Source organism: Bison bison, unplaced genomic scaffold (genome assembly GCF_000754665.1).
Source record: "Bison bison bison isolate TAMUID 2011002044 unplaced genomic scaffold, Bison_UMD1.0 scf7180017864384, whole genome shotgun sequence".
In the NCBI taxonomy this organism is placed as follows: domain Eukaryota; kingdom Metazoa; phylum Chordata; class Mammalia; order Artiodactyla; family Bovidae; genus Bison; species Bison bison.
This window is the reverse complement of record NW_011494956.1, coordinates 12,564,078-12,587,318: the sequence shown is the minus strand read 5'-3', so window position 1 is coordinate 12,587,318 and position 23,241 is coordinate 12,564,078. Positions and strand designations below refer to the sequence as shown.

The window sequence follows — 23,241 nt, the reverse complement described above, 5'->3', positions numbered from 1 at the left end:
TGCATTATCTCTCCCTGAGTTTCTCTCTTATTCACACACTGTACTTTAAAACAATCTTAAATTTCAAGTACTCAAGAACTGCTTAAGAATTATTCAAGGATCTAAAGTTAATTAATTAAACTTAGCAATTGTTTTCTATAAAAGAATCTCAAAGTCAATAAAAACTATACAGATGGAGGCCTCAATAGAAAGAAGGGGGTAAATTTCGAGGTAAATACATTTTATAACCCATGTCTCAGAGTAAGATCAATCCTACAAAATACTTAGGATATTAAGAATGCAATTTACACAGTAAAAATGATTTGTTTTCAGTATGAAAGTATTTTTAATTTCCTTACTGCAGGTACAATGGCATCCAAGTCATCAATTTCTGTAACAGAAAAACAATAATAAAACAGTAGCTTCATCTAGTGTTAGGCTCAGATGAAATGATAACTCTGGGCAAAGGCAAACCTCAAACACAAAGGCAACATCACTAGTGCTTTCAAGCACATGAAATTTTTCTCTAAAAGTGTATCACTGATTCACAGGACATTTGTTTGTAAAAGCTACCTACAAAAGCATCTTCTGACTCTGATATTAATCTCATTAGCAGTGTGCTCTTAACAACAGATACTACTCACCATATTTATAACATTATGTTACTGCCTCTTTCTAATATATGGGTGAGCTTACATGGTGAAATCCCTAGGAGAGGCCCTTTCTCTTTCCTGGGCCTCCATTTAAGGACTTAGGGATCTCTTCTGTAGGAACACAGATGATAAAAGAAAGGAAAAGAATACGAGCAAATCTACAGCTGAGAATTACACTGTAGTAAGTAAGGTACAAAGATCAAGTTATTCCATGACCTGCATTCTAAAATCACACCTGTTTTCTCCCTAGAAGAGAAATCTGCCTTATAAATAAACCTCACAGAGAAGGACCTTGGTTGATATGAGAATTTTCTCAACTAATCACACCACTTACACGAGAAAAAAGAAAGTCCTTCTCCATTACCTGATATTCAGTAATCCACTCTGTAGTTCTAGATGTGTAATATGACATCTGTTGTTGTTGTTTGTTGTTTAGTTGCTAAGCTGTGTCTGACTCTGCGACCCCATGGACTGTAGCCCTCAAGGCTCCTCTGTCCATGGGATTTCCCAGGCAAGAATACTGGAGTGGGGTGCCATTTCCTTCTCCAGGGGATCTTTCTGACCCAGGGATCAAACCCACGTCTCCAGCACTAACAGGTGGATTCCTTATCACTAAGCCACCTCGCATCTAGTAATAATAAAAATAGTCATGTTTGCCAAAACAGATTTAATTTCTGAAATGTTAATATTTACTCCAGAATTTCAACTGTGACTGAACAGCACATGAACAATGTATATTGAAGCAAATGGTCCCACATGAACCATGTTGAGTATTATATCTGAGAAGAAGTTTCTATACAAGGATTATGAGATAAGTGTTAATAGCACACTTAGTAAAATGTTTGTTAATGACAAGAAACACTATTAATCGCTATCTCAAAGCAAGTAAAATCATATTGCAGGAAACAAAGCTCTTTGACATACAAGGCAATAAATACATTTCTACATTTTCATATCTCAAGTTAAACTTTCAAATTATGTCTTCCCTTGCCATGATCTTTCCAAATATATGAGCATGAATAAAGTACATTCACTGTCTCCGTTGCTTCCAGTCTACATAAAATTGGCCACAAAATTTATGTTCAACTAGGCTATATACTCCAGTCAGATATGCCTTTCATTTACTCATCTTCTTACCAAATTTTAACTTACTCATTGCTTTATCTTCTGCCAAACCTTATCTCCTCTTCTAATTTAATTTCCTATGTCAAAGTCATTCTTTAAAAAACAAAACAAAAACTTTCAACTTCAAATGAGCTACACAGAAAAAAAATTCATTAATCATAGTGAATTAATGAAGTAAATAAATCACTGTAACATTTTTAAAAAGTGATTTTGTTTTGTTGGGTTTAGGGAATCTTTCCTAGCCAGTGGACCACCAGGAATTCCCTAAAAAGTGTTCTTAATGGTAAGATTAATTATTTTTATAGCCATAATCATAATCATAATATTTTTATAGCCATAAATCACACTTAAAGTAAAAGATGTGGGTTTTTATTTTGGCTATGATTCCTAATTACATTTTTTTCCCCTTAAAGCCCTCAATCTGACCAAGAGTGTAAATGTATCTCTTCCCTTCCACAAACTTATAAATTCATCTCCTTTCTACAGATGTTTACGTTGTATTATTTTCATCATCTGAGGAAATTAAATTTTAAGAAAAGAGTAGGTAGGAACTATCTTTTTTTAAAAAAAGAAAAGAAGAGGAGGAGGAGGAAGAAGAAAAATTAAAAACACACCTATCAAGATCATAAATTCTACAGACATTTCTCATTAGCCAATGACAGTCAGGGTTGGAGTGGGCCTAGCCAGAATAATGTCATTTCTCATTTTAAAGGCCTAAAACAAAGGTTCAGCTCCTTAAAGAATATGTCCTTCTCTGTTCTGTAGATTAACCCCAACCAACTTTAACTGCAAGTCAGAAGTTTGTTTTCACTACTACTAGTGGTTTCCAGACACTTTCTACCACTCTAGGTAAAAATACTAATACAGTGACTAAGGAACACTCTTTCCTCAAACCCAATGATAGCCTAAGACTCAATATTTAACCACCTCCGACAAAAATCTTACCTAAGATTTTGAGTAGATCATTAGTAAATGCCTGAAATGCTGGGAAAAATTCCTCATGTTCTTCCAATTTGTGGATAATGCTTAAAAAAAAAAAAGCACAATTTATACTGAATTTCTGACTTAGGATTCTTATATCTGAATGGACATAGAACATTTCAAAACAGAAAGAAACTGTCCTGCTAGTTTAAATACAAATTTAATGATTATTTACTGCAATCTTTCCTTCTGAGCTTTTTGTTCATCTAGTAATACTTTTCTAAAACAACAAAAAAAATCTACTAGCAGTATAATCATCTGTTCTAAGGTTAAATTTATCTAACATTTCTAACATGGGAACTTTCCATTTAGCTTGAGGAGTCTTAAAAGACCATGTTTTCCAAAAATAATTGATTTTCATATCCTGTATTATATTAAACATTAAGAATAAGTATCAGTAATCTGTAAAACTGGGAGGGAGAAAAATACCAATAGTGAGACATACGTTCCTTTTAAAATCATCAAGTATCAGAAACCTCAAGTGTCAGATTAGGTTAGGGTTCCTCTTGGAAAACTTGCAGAACATATGGAACATATACTTTCCTTATGTTGCAGTATAAAATCTGAGGGAGGAGGGAGGAAGAATACAGCTATAATGTTTTAACATTAAAAAAAAAAAGGTTTTATGTTGGAGATGCCTAGCTTTAAAAAAGAAATCCTTAATATCTTATCTGGAGAAGGCAATGGCAACCCACTCCAGTACTCTTGCCTGGAGAACCCCATGGACGGAGGAGCCTGGTAGGCTGCGGTCCATGGGGTCTCTAAGAGTAGGACACGACTGAGCGACTTCACTTTCACTTTTCACTTTCATGCATTGGAAAAGGAAATGGCAACCCACTCCAGAGTTCTTGCCTGAAGAATCCCAGGGACGGGGGAGCCTGGTGGGCTGCCGTCTGTGGGGTCACACAGAGTCGGACACGACTGACGTGACTTAGCAGTAGCAGCAGCAATATCTTATCAAATAATGCACATACTCTTAGTGATTATTCAGTGATCTATGGTAATCTACTAAAAATTGGACTTACTTATATATTCTGAATTAACATGAAGTTGCTGACAAAGTTTGATTTTCTCCAATTATAATTTCCCTTGGGAATAAGCTTATAGCAAAAATGCTAGAGTCCTGACTCAGACCCCAGAATCTACTTTTATCTTGAAAATATTTGATATTCTCTCCATCCCTAAGGTGTGAGATTATTTTTAAAAATGCTATTCCAAACAGGAAAGGTAAATAACTTATGAAGTTTTGAAAATCTTTAATTTTACCACTCCAAACATTCTGGACAATACTTTGCAACCTTTTTAAAATAAATACCTTTGAAGGTCTTCAGGTCCTAATACCTGCATAATCTTTTCATTCACATCTTCATTAATCAGCCTACACAATTTTCCAACTGTGCTCACCAGCACACACAATGAGGATGAACTATCTGCAAAAGAGAAATAAAAGGAGAATATTTTAAGGGAATTTTCAAAATCATTAAATCAAATGCTATGTTTCTGTTACCCTCAATTTTTCACCTACTTTTTGTTCATTTATTAATGGGGTCTCCCTGATGGCTCAGACAGTAAAGAATCGGCCTGCAATGCAGAAGACCCAGGTTCAATCCCTGAGTCGGGAAGATCCCCTGGAGAAGGGAATGGCTACCCACTCCAGTATTCTTGCCTGGAGGATTCCATAGACAGAGGAGCCTGGTGGGTTATAGTCCATGGGATCACAAAGAGTCAGATTTATTAATAATCATTATTAAGTGGGAGGCCAAAAATGAAAATGAGTCATTACCTAGTTCTAAGAGTTCTTGGAGGTTTCTCACAGCATTGTTCAATTCTCCAAGCCTAGTATAAACTTCATTCATTCGAGGATAGACTCCAGTTAAAGAAGGAACATCAAATAATTTTTGGAAGTGAGAAACAATAGCTCGCAAAATGTGGAAGTCTGGCATATTGCTGTCCTGCCCAAAAGAGAGGAAGAAAAAGAAAGTTCACATCTTAAAATTATTCCGAATCTTTAATAAAAACTTTAAAAAGAGAAAGAGTTATAGTAGAATATCTGTATCCATATCATTAATTTCACATTAAAATGTGAATATCTATGTAAGTACTGGGTAGTATTACCTTTGCCTTATTTTCAACTTCTTCTAACATGGTATCCACTATAAACAACAGATCTTCAACTCTGACACCTTCATTTTCATCCTGCTTCTTTAAATTATGCCAAGGCACCAGTTCTGTAGACAGTATTTTCAAGGACTTATATAAATCCTTCATAACAAAACAAATAATATGCTATTATGCAGTTTTTTAAGTTTTCATAATCATGTTAATAAAATATAATTATCCAAGCAGATGTAATACAAATATTAATCATCATCAGTATTTTTTTAAAAAATACCATTGCCTGTTTAGAAAGAGCCTGTTAAATTCATTTTCTTCAGGCCTTACAAAAAACATTATACATATACTGATTATCTGGAATCTGGATGTTTAAAGTAATTGTATGTTATTTATTAGTAATGTACGCTATTATTTAAGTAATTATTTTGAATTATCGATGAATAAAAAATAAGCTTGTCATTTCTATTTTGCCCTTGATTTTTTAAATAACAGATTTATTGAGATGTAATTCACATACCATAAAATTCATCCTCTTTAAGTGTGTAATTCAGTAGTCTTATTTACAGAGATGTGCAATCATCACAATTATCTTAATTCTAGAATATTTTCATCATGCCAAAAAGAAACCCTTATTCCCTATTTTCTCTCGCTCCCAGGCTTTGGGTAACCACTAATCTTATTTTCTTTTTCTATAGATTTGCCTATACTATACTAATGAGCATTTCATTAAAAAACAGAATCATACAATATGAATTGTATTGTATTGTATTGTATTGCGACAGGTTTCTTTCATTTAGGATATTTTCAAGATTCATCCATGTATGTAGCTCCAAGAAAAAATTTAATTCGAAAAGATGCCTAAAAAGTAATTCTACTTAATTTTCATGACAGTCTACTTGTTTTCCTGGCCTAAATATGTTGTCCTAATCTATTTAAAACTGTGCACAAGGAGCTGGGATCCTGTAAGTTTAGAAGTCTAAGACTGGTCAATCAATAAACAAATATTTACTGGGCATCAACTATGTGCATAGCACAGTGCTTGGTGCTTGGCCCTTTAAAACATCAATGTCATGCAAAAGAAATGTAATGTGTGTCACAGTAATATTATCTAGTAGCTATGTTAAAAAAGTGAAAAGAAATAGGTGACAATTTTAATATATTTAACCCAATATATCCAAAATAGTATCAACAGATCATCTATTTTAATTATCTTTTAATCATCTCCATACTATTTCTACTAAATCTGGTGTGTAATTTTATACTTGCAGCACATTTCAGTTGCGACTATCATATTTCAAGTGATCAAAATCTACATGTAGGTGAGTGGTTAATGTATTAGACAATGCAACTCTAGAATACAGAAGGAAACACAGGAAGTTCTTATTTTTCTCAACTTCTTATTTTAGTCCTCCACTTATTTAACACTCACTAATTAACACCTAGATGCGGGAGACCTGGGTTCGATCCCTGGGTTGGAAAGATGCCCTGGAGGAAGGCATGCAACCCACTCTAGTACTCTTGTCTAGAGAATCCCCATGGACAGAGGAGCCTGGTGGGCTACAGACCATGGGGTTGCAGAGTTGGACACGACTAAGTGACTAAGCACAAGCACAATTAACACCTAGACCTCACATATTAGTATTGTTAACCTTTCATTTGGTAAGACAGAGAAGGCAATGGCACCCCACTCCAGTACTCTTGCCTAGAGAATCCCAGGGACGGGGGAGCCTGGTGGGCTGCCCTCTATCGGGTCGCACAGAGTTGGACACGACTGAAGTGACTTAGCAGCAGCAGCAGCATTTGGTAAGAAAGAGGAAGAGTATAACATTTTGATAGTTTTTTTAAAATTAGCAATTCAAGGCAACACATTCAGTGTCAAATAAATGTACTAAACAATTAGTATCACCAGAATTTGAAAAAGTCAGGAAATCACAACACAATGACACTTTCATTAACCAACATTTCATCAGTAAGGTACAATTATAAAGAAAAAAACTATGGTAAAAGCACACTAAATATAAAACTTTGAGAATAAAAGTATATAAAGCCCACAGACTCTGATACATTTTCAAAGCATGTAAAGAGTATTCAACCACATACCTTTAAGGAAGCCAGTTGATCTGCCCACATCTCTATTATAGGAACAAGATGCTCAAATCCACAATCCTGAACAAGATCTCTATTAAAATGTTGGGTTGTTCCTTTGCTCTGTTTATATATTATTACTGGGGCTCTTGGATTGTGAATAATTGAATTGATGCTATTCAATACCTTTAAAAAAACATGGCATTTTTAGTTGAAAAGTTTATCACAGTCCTATCAGAGTGATCTATGTTAGAGTGCTTATGTATCAATGCAACATCATTTTCTGAGTTAGAGATTCATTGGACAGGAATCACCAAGACAAGTATCTTTCAAAGGGCTGTACAGAATGAGTGAAAAATAACTGTTTTCTTCTTTCCCCATAGAAAGCTACAGGTCTTCTGAGAATTTGATTTCTGATGTTTATTTACAAGTAGTTGTTGTTTGGCTTAGAACATACATTTCAATGTTTTGATTCTATTACATTTAAACTCTACTTTGAATACCATTTTAATGGAAAAAATAATTCCCCTTCATTAAATTACTAATGAGCACAGGAATACAGTCTTTATTCTCCCTCTCTCTCACACCAAAAATTAAGAAGGGCAGCAGAACAGGGAGAGCAGGGAGCTGATCTCCACAAGGTCATAGCACAACCCCATTCCATGAGGGTGATGGTGAACCAAGGAGGATTACATATATGGCTAGCAGTGTGTATCCATACCTTACAGATTGTTTGCAAAAATTACTGCAATTTTTGTCTTTGTGCTCTTGTCTTTGCAATATGACACTGCAGGTTCTCCCATCAAAAAGTAGAGTCTATTTTCTCCTCCGTGAATCTAGAGGCAACCTTGGGCCTTGCTCTGGCAGACAGAAAAGGAAATAATGGTGTGCCAGTTTGGAGCCCAAGACTCAAGGGGCCTTGATTATTTCTGCTCTCTCCTATTGAGCTCTTCTGCCCTGTGGAAGTGAAGTTGCTCAGTCGTGTGTGACTCTTTGCAACCCCATAGACTGTAGCCTAACAGGTTCCTCCATCTGTGGAATTTTCCAGGCAAGAGTACTGGAGTGGGTTGCCATTTCCACCTCCAGGGGATCTTCCTGACCTGGGGATCAAACCCAGGTCTCCCACATTGCAGGCAGACGCTTTACCCTCTGAGCTACCAGGGAAGCCCCTTGGACAGAGGAGCATGGCAGGCTACAGTCCATGGGGTAGCAAAGAGTTGGACACTACTGAGCAACTAAGATGATGATGATGATGATGCCCTGTGGAAGAGCCCAAGCTAAATGGTGAATGATAAAAGACACATGACCCAGTCAACCCAATCACCCTGATATCCATTCAACTCCAGAGCCACCTAGCTGACTTGTATCTGATAGCAGGTGCATGAAGGAGCCCAGCTGAGAACTGCTCAGCTGTTCAAGCACAGTAATACTAAAAGGGTTGTTATTTTAAGTCATTAAGTTTTAGGAGGGTTGCTTACACAGCAAAAATAAAATGAAAAAGACAAAGATGGACTAGAATAAGGAGAGGAAGCAGCAACAAGAGAAGTTTGCCTTTTTACTTTATGGTAGGTAAGAATATACCCTGTGACCAAGGATACTTTGGAAGACAGTCAAGCTTTGCTTTCATGGAAAAAAAAAAAAAGTACATATAGCTGGAGGCCTTTAAGGGAGTGTCAGTTGAACAAGAGAAGGAGAAGGATTCATAAGAGGTCAGTTGGAAAAAAAGACACACACACACATTCTATGATAGAGAAAAAGGGGCAGTATTTGGTCATCAGCCACACAAAGGGCACCAGTGCTAGATTACGCCAGCACCAGTCAAGAAAGATTCTACTCTTTTGCTTTCTATTCTCACTCAACATCCACCCTCACTGCCAACGTGGAAGAAGCCAGATACAGCAGAGGACTAGGAGAGAAGAGGAGCAATGAAATAATGAAACAGATCACAATCCCTTGCCACACTGCTTATTTGGAGAAGTACAGAGCAGGCACAAAATAAAGAAAGCATAAAGCAGAAATTTTGAACTGGATGAGAGACTGAAATTTTGATGGAGATTTAAATAACTTTTTCTCCCAATTTTTCATCAAGAAATTTTTGATGAAATTTCCTTAAATGAAAATAAAGAGACTATGAACAATAAATACTATTTATATAGTCAGGGTTCACCAGAAACAGAATGAACAGGATGTGTACTTTTGTGTGCATATGTATGTGTGTTTATTAATTATAAAGAACTGATTCACTCTATTATAGGAGCTGATAAATCCTGAGATCTACAGTTAGCAATGCTGGAGACCCAGAAGAGCCCATGAAACAGTTCCAGTCTGAATTCCCACAGGCTTGAGACCCAGGAAGAGCCAATGTTTCAGTTCAAGTCCAAAGGCAGGAAAAGGCTGGTATCTCGGTTGGAAGGCCATCTGGCGTGAGGAGTTCCCTCTTACTGGAAAAAGTGTCAGCCTCCTTGTTCTACTCAGGCCTTCAACTGATTTGATAAGACTCACCCACTGTAGAGAAGGCAATCCACTTTGTCCCAGTCTACCATTTCAAATGTTAATTTCACCCAGAAACACCCTATAGACATACCTAGGACAATATCTGACCAGATTATCTGGGCACCCTCTAGCCTAGTCAAGTTGACACATAAAATTAACCATCACAAGTTCACCCCTTGTCAATTTGACACCCATACACTTTGCTTTAGGCACTCAGTCATGTCTAACTCTTTGAGACTCCATAGACTGTTGCCCACCAGGCTCCTGTGTTCATGGAATTCTCCACGCAAGAATACTGCAGTGGGTAGCCATTCCCTTCTCCAGGGTATCTTCCCAACCCAGGGATTGAACCCGGTCTCCCACATCACTGGCAGATTCTTTTACCATCTGAGCCACCAGGTTTGTCTTGAAGTGAACTGAAAGTTGCTCAGTCGTGTCTGACTCTTTGCGACTGTATAGTCCATGGAATTCTCCAGGCTAGAATACTGGAGTGGGTAGTCTTTCCCTTCTCCAGGGGATCTTCCCAACCCAGAGACTGAACCCAGGTCTCCCACATTGCAGGCAGATTCTTTACCAGCAGCTGAGCCACAAAGAAGCTCAAGGAAACTTGAGTGGGTAGCCTATCCCTTCTCCAGTGGATCTTCCGGACCAAGGAATCAAACCAGGGTCTCCTGCAAACCATACTTAATCTCCAAATACACACAATAACAAACAAGATCATTGATTACCTAACATGATACAACTATGCTGTATACACTGTATATCAAAGATGCACTAAAACCCCTTTGCCAGAAAAGGAGGTGAAGTCCTAAAGTGATGATTACTCTTTCCTTGATGTGTTTTCTAAACCCAGCTTGTACATGTGGAAGTTGTCAGTTCACGTACTGCTGAAGCCTAGCTTGAAGGATTTTGAGCATAACCTGATTAGCATGGGAAGTGAGTGCAACTGTCTGGTGGTTTGAACATTCTTTAGGACTGCCCTTCTTGGTAACCAGGATGAAGACTGACCTTTTCTAGTCCTGTGGCCACTGCTGAGTTTTCCGAATTTGCTGACATTTTGAGTGCAACACTTTAATAGCATCATCATTTAGGATTTTAAATAGCTCTGGTGGAATACCATCACCTCCACTAGCTTTACTGGCAGCAGTGCTTCCTAAGGTCCACTTGACTTCACACTCCAGGATGTCTGGCTCTGAGTGAGTGACCACACCATCATGATTATCTGGGTCATAAAGATCTTTTTTGTAAAGTTCTTCTGTGTATTCTTGCATTGCTTTTGCTTCTATTAGGTCTTTATTGTTTCTATCCTTTATTGTGCCCATCTGTCCATGAAATGTTCCTGTGATATCTCCAATTTTCTTGAAGAGATCTCTAGTCTTTCCCCTTCTGTCATTTTCTTCTATTTCTCTGCATTGTTCATTGATATCCTGATAATTTGATATCCTTCTCCTTGATATCCTGTAATTTAAAAACAATGATATAGGACTTCCCTGGTGGTGCAGTGGTTAAGAATCCACCTGCCAATGCAGGGGACACAGGTTCAATTCCTGGTCCAGGAAGATTCCTAATGCCATGGTGCAACTAAGTCCACGTGCCACAACTACTGAGCCTGTGCTCTGGAACCTGTGTGGTGCAACTACTGAAGCCCTCACACCTAGAGCCTGTGCTCCACAACAAGAGAAGCCACCACAACGAGAAGCCCATTTATCACAACTAGAGAGTAGCCCCCCAACTCACTGCAACTAGAGAAAGCATGGGCGCATCAACAAAGACACAGCACAGTAAAAAATAAATAAATACGTAACAATTAAAAAAACTATGATATAAAATTCAGTTCAGTTCAGTCACTTAGTCATGTCCGACTCTTTGCCACCCCATGGACTGCAGCAAGCACGCTAGGCTTCCCTGTCCATCACCAACTCCCAGAGTTTACTCAAACTCATGTCCATTGAGTTGGTGATGCCATCCAACCATCTCATCCTCTATTGTCCCCTTCTCCTCCTGCTTTCAGTCTTCCCCAGAATCAGGATCTCTTCAAATGAGTCAGTTCTTCACATCAGGTGGCCGATGTATTGGAGTTTCAGCTTCAGTGTCAGTCCTTCCAATGAATATTCAGGACTGATTTCCTTTAGGATTGACTGGTTGGATCTCCTAGCAGTTTAAGGGACTTTCAAGAGTCTTCTCCAACACCACAGTTCAAAAGCATCAGTTCTTCGGCACTCAGCTTTCTTTATACTCCAACGCTCACATCCATACATGACTATCAGAAAAACCATACCTTTGACTAGCTGGACCTTTGTCAGCAAAGTAATGTCTCTACTTTTTAATATACTATCTATATTGGTCATAGCTTTTCTTCCAAGGAACACGTGTCTTTTAATTTCATGGCTGCAGTCACTATCTGCAGTGATTTTGGAGCCCAAGAAAATAAAGGCTGCCACTGTTTCCCCATGAAGTGATGGGACCGGATACCATGATCTTAGTTTTCTGAATGTTGAGCTTTAAGCCAACTTTTTCACTCTCCTCTTTCACTTTCATCAAGAGGCTCTTTAGTTCTTCGCTTTTTAGTTCTTCCTGGACCAGGAATTGAACCTGTGTCCCCTGCATTGGCAGGTGGATTCTTAACCACTGCACCACCAGGGAAATCCTATATCATTGTTTTTAAAGTAAGTGTGGTGTCATCTGCGTATCTGAGGTTATTGATATTTCTCCCACAATCTTGATTCCAGCTTGTGCTTCATCCAGTCCAGCATTTCACATGATGTACTCTGCATATAAGTTAAATAAGCAGGGTGACAATATACAGCCTTAACGTACTCCTTTCCCGATTTGGAACTAGTCTGTTGTTCCATGTCCAGTTCTAACTGTTGCTTCTTGACCTGCATACAGGTTTCTCAGGAGGCAGGTCAGGTGGTCTAGTATTTCCATCTCTTAAAGAATTTTTCAGTTTGTTGTGATCCACACAGTCAAAGGCTTTCGCATAGTCAATAAAGCAGTAGTAGATGTTTTTCTGGAACTCTCTTGCTTTTGATGATCCAACAGATGTTGGCAATTTGATCTCTGGTTCCTCTGCCTTTTCTAAATCCAGCTTGAACATCTGGAAGTTCATGGTTCATGTATTGCTGAAGCCTGGCTTGGAGAATTTTGAGCATTACTTTGCTAGCACGTGAGAGGAATGCAATTGTGCAGTAGTTTGAGCATTCTTTGGTATTGTCTTTCTTTGGGATTGGAATGAAAACTGACCTTTCCCAGTTCTGCGGCCACTGCTGAGTTTTCCAAATTTGCTGGATACTCAAATATGACATAAAATCATTATGTAAGAGAAAAAGAGCAAGAGAAAAAAAAAAACCTTTGCCATGTGTGTATTTACAAATATATACACAGAAAAACATAAATATATACATACACACATAAATATATGAACATATTCATAACAAAAGAAGGAAGCGATACACATGACAATTATAATCCTCACTTCTGTTGTCATCATATGGTCACAGCTGGTATTTATCACTACTTTCTTCCATTACCTATTATTTATTACATCTGCCTTCAACAAGCACCTCAGATGCTCCTGGTTCTTTACTTGCTGGTGTAATTCAAATCTTCATTTCTGAAGGGTCTGGACCAGGCTGTTGGAGTTTTCCACTGACCTTTATAACAGGGCACGGCAACACCTAGAGATGCCCTAAGGGAGCTCTTGTATTCTAGACACACTCTTCCTTTCCTTCCTTGTGGTGCAGTAGTACACTGCTCATCGTTCTGCCCAGTGGGAGGATTTCCCTTCACTACTTTCCTTCAGGGATGCCCCAGATAGGAGCTGTAGTGCTGTAGCTGTGTACTTTAATGTGGTGCCTACATATCATGCAAAGCCATCTGCAAACCAGGCCTAAGTCTCTTCTTGTGTTGACTGATCATAAGGAACTCCCCTTGAAGCCATAGGTGTAGGCAGGGAGAGAGAAAGTGGTGCAGCAAGAATGGGAAACCATGGGCATTTGGGCCACTTCTTCATGTAATTTATTGTGCCTTTAGGGTCTGCTCAGGCCCAATTTCATATGTACCACCTTCATTCAATGATGGAGTGCTGCTGTGCTCACCCAACTTTATGGCTGGTGGGTCAAATAACACGCAGTTCATGATGGGTATTTCAGGTTACATGGTAGGTTGGTTGCCCACTGTTAAGTCTTCAGTCTCTACTCAGACCCAGTAAAAGGCCAAGAGCTATTTCTTAAGAGGAAAGTAGTTATTTGCAAAGGATGACAGGATTTTTTCTCCAAAGCTCTAAGGATCTGACTTGTGACTCACCTACAGGGGCCACCAAGGGCTGCAAGCAGCACCGCTGTCTGCCAGGACAGTCTAAGCCACCATGGACCTCCAGGGTCCTGTGGCCCAAATGGCAGAGCAGCTCGCACAGCAGCCTGGACCAATGCAGAGCCTTCTCTTGTTCTGAGCCACACTCAAAACAAGCACCTTTTCAGATCACTCAGTAAATGGGGTGGGAAGAACACATCACAGGAGGAATATGCTACCTCCAAAATGCAGAGACACACTGGGTGCTGTGCCACATTTTTGGTTATTAGAGGGGCCCGAGGAACAACTTATCCTTTACCTTAGACACGATATTTTGACATGCCCACACCACTTGAGCCCTAGAAGTTTCACTACGGTAGAAAGTTCCTGCATTTTTGTTAGATTTATTTCCCATCCTTTAAAATGCAAATACCAATAATTTGCTACGTCTTGCTCGGTAGGTCTAATCAGCATACTGTCATCAATGTAATGGGCCAGTGTAATATCTTATAGAAAGGAAAGTGATCAAGATCCCTGTGAACTAAATTATAACATAGGGGCTGATATACCCTGAGGTATATAAACATGGAGGGCTGATATATCCCCGAGGCATAACAGTGAAGGTATATTATTGGCTTTGACAGTTTAAGCAAACCACAGAGAAAAAAGATTTTCTCCTCTCACTCATAAGTATTCTCAGACAAATCCAGAATAATGTTTGACCAAACATGAGGACACCCTGTGGCCCAGTCACAAATACCCATATAAACTGAGATTTAATAACTGTTAACATTTTGCCATATTTTCTCAGCTTGGTGTTCTGTGATTACCTAGATGGGTGGGGTGGCGGCGGGGGGTGGTGGTGGTAGGAGGGCGGTCCAAGAGGGAAGGGATGTATGTATATATATATAGCTGATTCCTTTCATTGTACAGCAGAAAGTAATGCAACATTGGGAAACAATTATACTACAAAAAAAACCCCCACAGTTTTCACAAAGGTGCCTGGACATAATATCAACACAGAGATGGACAAAGAACCAGCAACAATTAATTAAAAATGTAATGGAAAAAGGGCTCCAATTAATAATAGCAATAAAAGTTGTAAGATAACTAGATAACCTAGGAAATAGAACAAAAAATATGCAAGAGCTAAACTTAAAAAGATACAAAACTTTATTAAAAGGTACAAAGGAAGACCCAAATAAAATTAGAGACATATTTCTGAGTGAGATGATTCAAAACTATAAATGTGTTATTTTTCCAAATATTAATCTAAAAAGATAATTTAATCTCAGCTCATCTCAGTGGGATCTGTTTTTGAGTTGACATTGCTCATATAGAACAAACGTGCTAAAAATATATTCAAGAAAAAAATTTAAAAGAATACCCCAAAAGGTATCAAAGCTGACTATAAAACTACAGAAATTAGTATAGAAATGAGACACTACAGAGTCTAGAAATAAATCTATGCATCTAAGGGAATATGGTAAACATTTCAATTTCAATAAAGTAGAGAAAGAATGGTCTACAAGAAACTGCAAACTCAAATGCTTGTAGAAGCCAAGGAAGAGCACAAATAAGTGAAGCAAGGATGGCATGGGACTGTGGCTAACTGAGGAGCACACGGCCAGGCATGACAGGGGCAAGGCTGAATTCTGCACTGGTAACCACTATGCAGGAATTTGTTGCCAGATCCTTTGACTTTTTAAGAGAAACTAGAAATAAGGACTTAAATAAAATCTCTTAATTAAAAAATCTAGTAATTAATTCAAAGTTAAAAAAGACCTGTAAGAGCCCAATAAAATATGAATGCAGGCCCAGCTCACTCAGTAAACTACCAGGCTTAACTGCTCATTTGCTCAATAATGGATGGTCTATACATCAAGCAAGGTTGGATCACTATATTATACCACAAAGAAAATTAAGTTTCAGGTGGACAAAACATACAAATTTTAAAAAAGTATAACAAGGACCTTAAGAAGTAGATTTACTTATATAATAATAGTATCAACAACAGCAAAAACAAAAAGATAGAAAAGGAAACAAGAGAAATGGCTTAAGCAGGGAGAGTAAAGAAAAGGATTATGGTATCTATTAAAATCTTGTCAGGTTTTTGCTGCTCTACTTTGAACTAGGCCAAAGTCTCTTTTCAAGGGACAATTCTAAGTCAAGGTACCAACTTCTAGCAATTAGGTATGTCATGGCAAGACAAAACACGCTAAGCACACGCAAATAAAGGATACAAGTATTCCTTACGAACTGATAATTTATCATACTGTGATTCTTAACCAAGGTTCACTGTAAACACCAGTCTTTTTGTCAGCAATACCTGGAAGTATCTCTGGTCAATCAGAGCCTGCTGCTGGTTATCTTTGCTGGGCTCATCTTTTCCCTCTTTGTCCTCAGCTTTTTTTTGACTGATAATATTCTGTAATCTAAGGGGGAAAAAAAAAACCAAGAGAATACATACGTTTTATTAAACAGCAGATTAAGATAACAAAATAAGCCAATGATCCAGCTACCCTCCCATTAACTCTGTCATTTTACATATGTGTATGTGCATGCATACACATGCATATAATCATATATACATTTTTAATTTAAGCTATATTGTCACCAGAAAATGAAAAGACCTTCTCAATAGATACAATATAGAAGGAATCCCTGAAAACAAAAGGAATCAGACTGATGAAGTTATAACCATTCCCCAACACTTACAAAGAACAGAATAGGAAAGAACTACAATAAAGGATGAAAACAACTTCCAAGGTGCTCCAAGTTTGATATTGTAATGGCATCAATAAACAGTGGGCAGGGCAAACAGTTTGGGCACTGCAACAGCAACAACTAGACAGCTTGGTCCTTCCTTCATATTCCACTGGTGCCAAAGAGAAGACAACAGTGAAACCTGCTAATCAAGAAGGCATGAAAACTCAGAGACCATTGTCCCAGGTGGCTACCAGAACTCTAGGGGAGTCTCTGTCCAAAAACCTAAAAACATATGAGTGTATCCACTTAGAGATATCCAAATAGCTCTAAAAGTCAGGTGTAGTAGACATTTCTCCCCCACCACCTACCTTAGAAAAAAGTCCCTTATTAAACCCACTTCAAATTAAACATCTTAAATCTGAGTAGGCCTATCAGTTTCCTGTGGAACTGTGACCTATTAAACTGATTCCATGACTCATTAATAAGCTTGAATTGCTGTTCGTAAAATATTTTCCTACTAAAAAACAATAGCTTTCCCACTGTTTTTTAATTTGTGAACTAAATCTAATCTCCATGTGTTAGCATTTGAACTTCATGCTGTCAGTCCTAATCCAATATTCCTCCTGACTCCTTTCTTAATGTCATCTCTTATTACCATACTACAATTATCTCCTCCACTCACATGTATTCCCCTTGATATTCACTCAACTGTTTTTCTGTGCTCTCTGGAGGACATATGTCCAAAACAAAATAAACAGAATTAACTCTAGACAAAAAGTCAACCTCTTTCCTCTAGTAGACACAAAGACCTCCCAATCTATTTTTCACTTGTTTTGTTGTTCACTTGCTCAGCTGTGTCTGATTCTTTGTGACCCCATGAACTGTAGCATGCCATGCTTCCCTGTCCTTCACAAGCTCCTGGAGTTTGCTCATACTCATGTCCACTGAATTAGTGATGCCATCCTACCATCTCATCTTCTGCCATCCCCTTCTCCTCCTGCCTTCAATCTTTCCCAGCACCAGGGTCTTTTCTAATGAGTCGGCTCTTCATGTCAGCTGGCCAAAGTATTGGAGCTTCAGCTTCAGTCCTTCCAATAAATATTCAGGACTGATTTCCTTTAAGATTGACTGGTTGGATCTCCTTGCAGTCCAAGGGGCTCTCAAGAGTCTCCTCCAGCACCACAGTTCAAAAGCATCAATTTTTTGGCATTTAGCCTTCTTTATGGTCCAACTCTCACATCCATACATGACTATTGGAAAAAGCATAGCTTTGACTGGACAGCCCTTTGTCAGCAAAGTGATGTCTCTGCTTTTTAATACATTGTCTAGGTTGGTCATAGCTTTTCTTCCAAGGCACAAGCATCTTAATTTCATGGTTGAAGTCACCGTTGGCAGTGATTTTGGAGCCCAAGAAAATAAAATCTGTCACTGTTTCCATTTCTCCTCCATCTATTTGCCATGGAGTGATGGGACCGGATGCCATGATCTTCATGTTTTTAATGCTGGGTTTTAAGCCAGCTTTTTCACTCTCCTCTGTCATCTTCATCAAGAGGCTCTTAAGTTCCTCTTCACTTTTTGTCATTAGGGTAGTGTCATCTGCATACCTGAGGTTATTGATATTTCTCCTGGCAATCCTGATTCCAGCTTTAGCTTCATCCAGTCCAGCATTTCACATGATGTACTCTGCATATAAGTTATATAAGCAGGGTGACAATATACAGCCCTGACATATTCCTTTCCCAGTTTGGAACCAGTCTGTTTCATGTCCGCTTCTAACTGTTGTTTCTTGACCTGCCTATAGGTTTCTCCGGAGGCAGGTAAGGTGTGTATTCCACTCTCTTTAAGAATTTTCCACAGTTTGTTGTGATCCGTACAGTCAAAGGCTTTGGTATAGTCGATAAAGCAGAAGTATATGTTTTTCTGGAACTCTTCTGCTTTTTCAATAATCCAATGGATGTTGGCAATTTGATCTCCAGTTCCTCTGTCTTATCTAAATCCAGCTTGTTCATCTGGAAGTTCTCAGTTCACATACTGTTCAAGCCTAGCTTGAAGGATTTTGAGTATTACCTTGCTAGCATGTGAAATGAGCAGAGTTGTGCAGTAGTTTGAACATTCTTTGGCATTGTCCTTCTTTGGGATTGGAATGAAAACTGACCTTTTCCAGTCCTGTGGCCACTGCTGAGTTTTCCAAATTTGCTGGCATACTGAGTGCAGCACTTTCACAGCATCATCTTTTAAGATTCGAAATAACTCAGCTGGAATTCCATCCCCTCCACTTCCTTTGTTCGTAGTAATGCTTCCTAAGGCCCACTTGACTTCACACTCCAGGATGTTTGGCTGTAGGTGAGTAATCACACCACTGTGGTTATACAGATCATTAAGATCTTTTTTGTATAGTTTCCATTTGACTTCTCATCTCTTTACCATATTAATATACTTGACAGTTTTGCCTAAAAGCAGTGCCAAAAGCATACTGTCTAGAAAACAAAAGTAACATAGAAAAGCCAACAGTCTAGGAGGACTACAAGTAAACGGACATATCTGAATTTACATATTAACCTTGCATTCAGGTGAAAAAGTTTAACTTCTCAACAAACTGTTTACAAGTGTGATTAACATTATACTATGGACATACAACATTTTAGCTGCCAGGACAATAACCTAAACATGTCATTGAATGTACTAGCTACAGTCACTCTGGGAAATGAACTGTGATTCAATTAACTAAGTAAATTAAGAGATACCCTTAATTTAATAACAATGACAACATATTTGGGAGCCTGGTGGTGATAATAATTAGTATTTATTGAGAACCTTCTCTCTGAAGGTACTCTTCGAAGCACTTCACATGTATTAATTAATATATTTAACCCTACTGTTTTTCTATATTTACAGAAGTTAAGGACTAGTAAAATCTAGGAACTTATGGGAAACTGACCTTTGGTTCAGCTAGTCTCACAGTAAATATTTGCCATAGCATAATACTTCTGAAAACCTTTGTATTAGGCAAAACCACACATGTGAAAATAACAGCAGTCAGGAGAAAAGTGTTAGAAATCAGAGTATTTAAAAACTGATGTAACTATGTAACTAGACAACTAACAAAAAATAATTGGTGCCTCAAGATAAGTTAAACAGCTCAAGTATGTCTTGAGGTTGTCTCCAACATTACAAAATCCATAGCCAACAGAACAGAAATGTTGGCTTGAGGATGCCAAGATTATGAAGATGGAAGGTGAGCTCCTGGCCAAAGAAGCCAAGGTTAAAACAGGTGGGGAAAGAAGTACAACTTGCCTTCAGCCTCCAGTCTGTCTAATGCTAGGGGTCAGGGAGGGAGCCTTGGGTACAGGTTCTCATTTTAAATTTTCTTAAAACAGAGCTGAAAGGGCAGGTGCCTATGCTATGCTATGCTAAGTCACGTCAGTCGTGTCCGACTCTGTGTGACCCCATAGACGGAAGCCCACAAGGCTCCCCCATCCCTGGGATTCTCCAGGCAAGAACACTGGAGTGGGTTGCCATTTCCTTCTCCAATGCATGGAAGTGAAAAGTGAAAGTGAAGTCGCTCAGTCGTGTCCGACTCTTAGTGATCCCATGGACTGCAGCCTACCAGGCTCCTCTGTCCATGGGGTTTTCCAGGCAAGAGTACTGGAGTGGGGTGCCATTGCCTTCTCCCGGGCAGGTGCCTACATACTAGCAAAGCTTTCCCCTTTCCAAAGTCTATACTAGTCTCCTTTACCATGGGGGAAAAAAAACACATGAAAACAATGTAACTACTATGTTAATCTAATTACTGCCTTACTTTCCAATTGCATTTGACTTAATTGGTGTTTTAGAAACCTGTGTTTGAGCAGACTATGCTGCACTTAGAAATATTCCAGGATTGTTTTGTAGTCTCCAGAGTGGTGAGCAGAACCTGAAGACCATAAAAATCCCCTAAAATGGCTAAGGAATTCTTCACATACTTAGCAGATACTCATTCCACATAACCCGCAGCAATAGCTATGTTTCTCTGTGGAGTCTGGGAAATCCAGAAAACTGCCCTTCCAGCTTAAAAACACTGATATCTCCTGTTTTCAATAGCCATTCCCCTAAGTTTTCACGTGCAGACACTTTATAGCTTTTAACTGTGTCTGCTGAAGCCTTTTCATAATCTCATGGTGACTCTCATGCAATACTTTTTTCACTGTGACTCAGGTATGTTTCCATATCCTGCCCTTTCCCTAGCCTATGAAGCCACAGGAGTCATCTGTGCACCATGTCACTGACTGACACTTGCTGGGTGCCATTTCATGGGGAAAAATGGGGTACCAAGAAGCCAGCCCTTCTCTCTTTGGCCTCTTGTTTATATTATTGAAGTAACTGAATAAAGCCTTGATGATTAATTTGCTTGGCTTATTCTGATCACCTCAACTTCTGCCAGCTCAACACATGGGTGTAAGATTCTGATTTTCTTTTCTTCTAACAAAATATAAATACCACTGAAAAAATTAAATAGAATTAGTGTAGTACCTTTGGCTATCTTGCACTGGCAGATCTATTTGATTACTTCCTAGCAATAGAACTTCATAACCAACTTGCTTATAATATTAGCTCAAACAAGCTTTTGCATGTTAAATTAGTATCATTTGATATTGAAGATTGATTAGTTGAGAAGTAAATACAGATCTAAAGAAAAAATTTAATTTTCTCTGGTTATAAAAGGGAAAGAGACTTTCCCCTCCTTTTCTTGTAGCATTTCCTTTAGAAAACCTGTAGTTGTAAATCCTTTCTAAGTATGTAGATTCTGTTAAAATTTAAATAAGCCTCCTGCTTAAAATTAGCAGTGTCTTGGGAGCCTTAGAACCATCTCTTTGAAATAAGGACATCAAGGAAGAGGGTGCCTTGTCTCCTTTTCCCTATTGGAGCTTAACTTAGGATCCTGGCTCTAAGTTGTAACCTCCCCCTTGTCACAAGATATAATTAAAGGATGAGATTTCCTTCTGTCTTTGCAACCTCTTTAGCATACTGCCTCTAATGCACATCGCAGTCTGGCTCAATATTTATTCCAACTGTTATATAAAACTGTTTCTTTTTTTCCCTACACATGTGGAGAATATTCACTGGGTTGACACATTTTTATTTCTAATTATTTCCTTAACATCAGTAGTTCCTTGACAAAAATTCTACCTCTGCCCCTGCAAAAAATAAAAATTTGAAGTTTTACATTAAAAAAGTTTTTTTCATTGGGTTTTTGCTTGGTTTTAATTATTAGTGTGAGCTTGAGAGTCCAAATGCTTAGGTGTGGGTCTGATTTCTTTCCAATTCTTCCACAAGCCACCTGTGCAATATGGGCAAGTTATCTAACATTCTTAATTCTGTTTCACATCTAGATACTATAGACATTTAAATTTCAAATATAAATTTCTAAAAACACAAATCATTTCTTCAAAATTCAACAGAAAAATATAGCTAGGATTGGTTCTGAATCACAATTTTTAAGTCTAATAGAGAAAAGTCACTCTAAAAACCACAGCACAAATGAACAACAAAAAATATATACACAGTAAGTTCTCATTATTCATGGCAGTTATATTCAATAAAGAACTGTATACACTGAATTAGTGAGGACTGAATCACTGCTCCTAGGGGAAATACAGGATCAGGTTCCTGCATGCCTCTCTGGTCACATTTTCCTCAACTGATCAATATATAACCTTGTTTTACGTGTGTTAATGTTTAAAGACATCTTTTTTAATATTGCTGTTTCATTAACATTGGACTCATAGCTAACAGCACCATAACTTATGCCTAAATGAAGTTTCTCTAACACATATATATTCTCTGTAAGGTACATCACAGCCTTCTTGTGAACAGAACACTAGATTGTACTTCAACACCGTGCTTGGGACCATCTTGGAGAAATCACCAATAAAAAGCAAAAAATGGAAAACTACAAGTGGCATGTGACAACAGAAACAATGACTCTTTACACCATGAAAGCGGAAATGCAGGCAGAGTATCACCTTGTTCAATAGCTGAAAATGTGTATACTGGGCATGTCCATGAATAACTGTGCAAGTGCCACCATGACTTATTTGAGGATTAAAAATAAATTACAGCAGGTAGGCAAATTCACAAATATGCAATCTGCAAATAATGAGGAATGACTAGGTATCTCTATGAATATATGTGTAAGCATTTATGTGTGTATGTATGTTCACTGATACACTGAGGTCAATAAAAGTCCATTGAAGAGGATCAGGACATGCCACTCCAAAATATGCCATTTTAAGGGAGTTCCTGGTGGCCCAGTGGATTCCAGGCTTTCACTGCCTTGCCCCAGGTTCAATCCCTGGTCAGGGAACTGAGACCCCACAAGCAACATGGTGTGGCCAAAACAAAAACAAAATGTATCATTTTAACATAAGAAACTTTTAAACAGAAGGAACTTGAGAATTGATGCATGCAGGAAGAACTCTCTGACCTCTTCGGTTTTCCCTGAAGCAGACCAGGAGATCCTGTGAGGGTACCCTCAAGGAGGGTAACAAGCTGCCCTCCTTGTACCCCAGGGCAAAGAAGCATCTTTGTCTCTGAAGAAGCGAAATCCGAACTTTCCCCGGTTTATTACCCTCAGCTTACACCCTTTTGTATTATTACATTTTCCAACTTTCCACTCACTCTTCATCAAACCTAGTATTAAAATGCTCAGACTTAACTGTTTCTTCAAGTCTTCATTTCTTCTCAGGTCAGGTAAAACTTATATTAAATAAACTTATACTTTTTTCATGTTAATCTGTCTTTGTCAGTTTAATTTTCAGGCCCAGCCTGAGAC

General features: G+C 38.3%; 1 protein-coding gene across 5 annotated transcripts in view; it reads right to left on the bottom strand.

The window, feature by feature from the left end:
• Window positions 1–301: 301 nt before the first annotated feature.
• The window catches only part of CEP70 (centrosomal protein 70kDa), a 94,879-nt gene continuing 71,939 nt past the window's right edge, over window positions 302–23,241 (bottom strand). For all 5 annotated transcript variants that reach the window (XM_010858218.1, XM_010858214.1, XM_010858216.1 and 2 more), the window contains 7 exons: window positions 16,051–16,156; window positions 6,954–7,124; window positions 4,854–5,000; window positions 4,522–4,690; window positions 4,054–4,168; window positions 2,703–2,782; window positions 302–370 (listed from right to left, as the gene is read on the bottom strand). In XM_010858218.1, the coding sequence (XP_010856520.1) occupies window positions 309–370; window positions 2,703–2,782; window positions 4,054–4,168; window positions 4,522–4,690; window positions 4,854–5,000; window positions 6,954–7,124; window positions 16,051–16,156 (850 nt within the window). In that variant the 3' untranslated portion in view covers window positions 302–308. The remainder of the gene's footprint in view (window positions 371–2,702; window positions 2,783–4,053; window positions 4,169–4,521; window positions 4,691–4,853; window positions 5,001–6,953; window positions 7,125–16,050; window positions 16,157–23,241) is intronic.